Source organism: Micropterus dolomieu, linkage group LG17 (genome assembly GCF_021292245.1).
Source record: "Micropterus dolomieu isolate WLL.071019.BEF.003 ecotype Adirondacks linkage group LG17, ASM2129224v1, whole genome shotgun sequence".
Lineage (NCBI taxonomy): Eukaryota > Metazoa > Chordata > Actinopteri > Centrarchiformes > Centrarchidae > Micropterus > Micropterus dolomieu.
The window spans coordinates 8,488,558-8,493,037 of NC_060166.1; the positions used below are offsets into that span (position 1 = coordinate 8,488,558).

Here is a 4,480-nt window from a genome sequence, read left to right on the forward strand (position 1 = left end):
CCCCCCCCCCCCCCCCCCCTTAAGACGGGGTCCCCCAAAAGGATAAACCAAAAAAAAAAAAAAACCAAACAAAACAACCAACCCATTAACTCAAAATTACATTAAACAAAACATTCCTTTTTACCAGCTCTGTCCCCACACCCAACCTCTGCAACCAGGTACCTGCAAATGAAGCATATTAAGAGGACAAGAGGAGATAGAGCAAGATAAAAATTGGACAGGGTAAACACTTTTTTAATCAACTGGGGCACGCGAAAGAGCATCTGCCATAACGTTATCACGGCCTTTTATATGCCTAATATCTAGACTGTGGGCTTGTAAAAACAAAGTCCACCGCATAAGACGTTGATTTGTACATCGTAACGAACTGAGAAAAGTCAGGGGATTATGATCAGTGTATACAACTACAGGACCACTTCCACAACTAACATACACTTAAAAATGTTGAAGTGCCCAGATGAGAGCCAGCGCCTCTTTCTCTATGGTCGAATAATTCATTTGATAAGAATTAAACTTCTTAGAGAAGTAGCAGATGGGCTTATCTATTCCCTCATGCTCCTGCAGCAACACAGCGCCAGCACCCACCTGACTAGCATCCACCTGAAGCTTAAAGGACTCATCCATCCGTGCAGTCAATACCGGAGCAGAACACAACAGAGACTTAACATTATCAAATGCACTCTGACAGCAAGAAGACCACACAAACTTTTACCCTTTAGAAGGTCCGTCAAAGGCGAAACTACAGTAGAAAAGTTTTTACAAAAACTACGGTAGTACCCCACCAAGCCCAAAAAACGCATCAGTTCTTTTTTAGTTGTTGGAACTGGAAAATACAAAACAGAACAAACTTTAATGTCCATGGGTCGAACCCGCCCCTGCCCAACCACTCGCCCAAGGTAAGTCACGGTTGCCCTGGCAAACTCACACTTTGCCAAGTTGACCGTGAGACACGCGTCAGCCAAGTGGTCGAACAGGGCACGGATACGCAGGACATGCTCTTCCCAAGTATCACTAAAAACTACTACATCGTCTAGATACACTGCACAACCTTCAAGACCCGACACCACCATGTTCATAAGACGCTGAAAAGTTGCAGGCGCGTTACGCAAACCAAAACTCATCACGGTATACTCATACAAACCAGTCGGAGTGACAAAAGCAGAAATCTCTCTGGCACGAGGCGAAAGAGGGACTTGCCAGTAACCTTTTAGTAAGTCAAATTTGCTCACAAAATGCGCTGAACCGACCTGATCGATGCAGTCTTCCATTCGTGGCAGTGGATAACAGTCTGGTTTGGTAACCTTGTTTACTTTTCGATAATCTGTGCAAAATCTTGGTGATTTGTCAGATTTGTCAACCAGAATACAAGGCGATGCCCAACTTGAAGTAGATGGAACTGCAATGTAGTTGTCTAACATGTATTTTATCTCAGACTCCATTACTTTACGTTTGTGCGGCGCACACCTATAGAAACGCTGTTTAATTGGTTGACTATCCCCAACATCAATGTCATGTTCTATTAGGTGTGTGCGCGATGGTATGTCCCCAAACAGAGCTGGATAACTTCTAATTAACTTCTCGAGTTCAGAACCTTGTGATTTAGGCAAATGAACAAACAAACTCTCCAAATTCTGTAGCGTCTCTGAATTTTTTAGCCTACCACAAATCACCGGGTCATCAGGCTCCCTGACATCGGCCCCCCCATCAACTTTCCCATCAGGAACCACCAAACCTGGGGACACAGAATCAACAGTGAGCGAGGGACTAATAGTACCTTTACAACTGGATTCAGGTAAGACAGGAGAAACACGACTGTAATATGGTTTCAACAAATTTACATGACAGAGGCGGGACGACTTTCTCCGCTTAGGAGTGGCAATAACATAATTTTGTGCAGAGATTTTCTGTTTTACTGTATATGGGCCTGCATATTTAGCCTGGAATGGTGAACCAACAACCGGAGACAACATCAAAACCTGGTCCCCAGGACTAAACTCACGGCGCTCAGCTTGGCGATCATACAGCAATTTCATTTTGGACTGGGCCATCTCCAAGTTGTCACGGGCTTTCTCAATAGCTGTATATAGGCGATGACGAAAACCATTAACATAATCCGCTAAATTTTTTGGTGGATCTCCTTCTACCAAACCATCGCGAAAAACAGCTAAAGGTCCGCGTACCGTGTGGCCAAAAACGAGCTCATTTGGACTAAATCCAGTGCTCTCTTGCACTACTTCCCTGGCTGATAACATCAACCAGGGTAGTCCTTCTTCCCAATCTCCTCCGATCTCAGTGCAATAAGCACGTAACAGCGATTTCAAGGTTCGGTGAAAACGTTCTAACGCCCCCTGGCTCTGTGCATGATATGGTGACGCTAGATTATGCTGCACCTTCAACTGCTTCAGCACTTGTGAAAACACTTTAGAGGTAAAGTTAGAACCTTGGTCACTTTGAACAACGGATGGAATGCCAAAAATTGACATAAATTGTGTCAAAGCTTTAATCACTGACCTTGCTGAAATCGAACGCAGAGGATATGCAGCGGGATATCTTGTAGTTTGGCACATAATAGTCAACAGATATGAGCAACCTGATTTAGATGTAGGTAAAGGCCCCACACAGTCAATAATCAAATGATCAAAAGGTTTACCAATAGCTGGAATAGGACAGAGTGGCGCTGGTTTAATTGCTTGACTGGATTTACCTGTCACCTGGCAGATGTGACACGACTTAATATATTTGGAAACCTCGCGCTTCAATTTTGGCCAAAAAAAACACCGCAGGACACGGTCATACGTTTTTCTCACCCCTAGATGTCCTGACTCATCATGAGCAATTTTCAACACCAGATTACGAAAATCCTCAGGCACAACGATCTGAAACACCGGCTCACCGACAACATCTCCGTGGCATGGCACCCATTTCCGCACAAGCAATCCGTCCTGCAAAAAATAACCATGAGCGACATTTTTAATCTCACTCTCAGGGAGGACACCACTCAATAAACTGAGCAAAGACTGATCAGTCTGCTGGCTTTTCACCCAGTCATCCCGAGAAACAGACGGAGGAAGAGTAGGAAAAGTAATCCCACACTCTACGTCAACACTTGGCTCAGGCGCGCCTGGAGCGGCCACCCGGCTCTGTGCACGCGTTACGGCACAGGCTGGAAACACCTCCGGAAAACTCCGACCACTTTCACCATAATCATCCGATGTCAGCGGTTTAAAAACCACCACAGGAGACGGCGGCCCATCTGCCCACACTGCACCACCAGCCAGATCGTTCCCCAAAATCATCGCTACACCATCGATAGGCAGTGCAGGACGCACGCCAACAGCAACAACACCGGTCACCAAATCGCACTCTAACATCATCTTATGCCGCGGTACAGGTATCAGGCCCATCTCCATCCCCTGCATCAAAATGAAATCCCCCGTTTCTGTAGCAGATGAAAAAGACAATACAGACTGTACAATAAATGAATGTTTAGCGCCTGTATCACGCAAAATCTTTATTGGCACACGCTCCTCCTTACCAACCAAAGACACCACCGCATCAGCAATAAACGGTTCAAAACCATTACCAGAACCCAGGTCAACACATATGGGCTTTAGTTTTGAAACACTGGAGCAGGCCAGAGCAGGAGCAGGTGATTGCGCAAAAGATTTACGTCTACTTCTAGACCTTAAAACAGGGCAGTGATCTTTCCAGTGGCCAGGATCTTGACAGTAATGGCACACCTTGCTGCTCTCATCTGTACTGCGCAAAGGTTTGGGCACATGTGAGGGACCAGCCATCAACGGAGCGCTATGACGAGAATTGCCATACTTACTTCACGTCTTAAGTCACCCCCAAAACTCACATCCCCAAAACATCCCTTATGTGTTAAGAAAAAATCATCCGCTAACTCAGCCGCTTTAAGTACCGTAGTTGCCTTCTGCTCACTCACATACGTGGCCACACGCTGAGGAATGGAATTCTTAAACTGCTCCAACACAATTAATTCACACAGACCCTCAAATGTGTGAACTTTAGCAGCGGCGCACCAACGATTAAAGTGAGACAACAGGTCACGAGCATATTCCACATTAGTTTGTCTATCGCCCTTTTCCCAGTTTCTAAATTTCTGACGATAAGCCTCAGGGACCAATTCATACGCTTTTAGGACAGCCGATTTTACAGTTTCATAATTTAAACTACTACTACCACTTAATGCTGAATAGGCTTCCTGGGCCCTTCCAGTCAGGACGCACTGCAGCAGTAAAATCCTGTCCGCATCCGGCCAATTTTTCGCATCAGCCACTCGCTCAAAAAGGTTAAAAAATGTGTCCGGATCCTTCTCATTAAATTTTGGAACCAGACGCAAACTAGCCCCAACATCCACAGAACACTGGGCAACTTCCGAAGAAAATGACTGTTCATTACCCGACACATCAGATGAAATCCTACCATCTCTAATCAACTTTAATTTATACTCCTG

The 4,480-nt window shown here is 45.4% G+C and overlaps 1 protein-coding gene across 1 annotated transcript; it reads right to left on the reverse strand.

Moving 5' to 3' along the window:
* Window positions 1–714: 714 nt before the first annotated feature.
* LOC123986486 lies at window positions 715–4,454 on the reverse strand. Its single transcript, XM_046074762.1, has 2 exons — window positions 2,808–4,454; window positions 715–1,732 (listed from the first exon to the last, which is right to left on the reverse strand). The coding sequence occupies exons 1-2, from the start codon at window positions 3,795–3,797 to the stop codon at window positions 1,667–1,669; spliced, it is 1,056 nt and encodes a 351-aa protein (XP_045930718.1). The 5' UTR covers window positions 3,798–4,454; the 3' UTR covers window positions 715–1,666.
* Window positions 4,455–4,480: the final 26 nt, after the last annotated feature.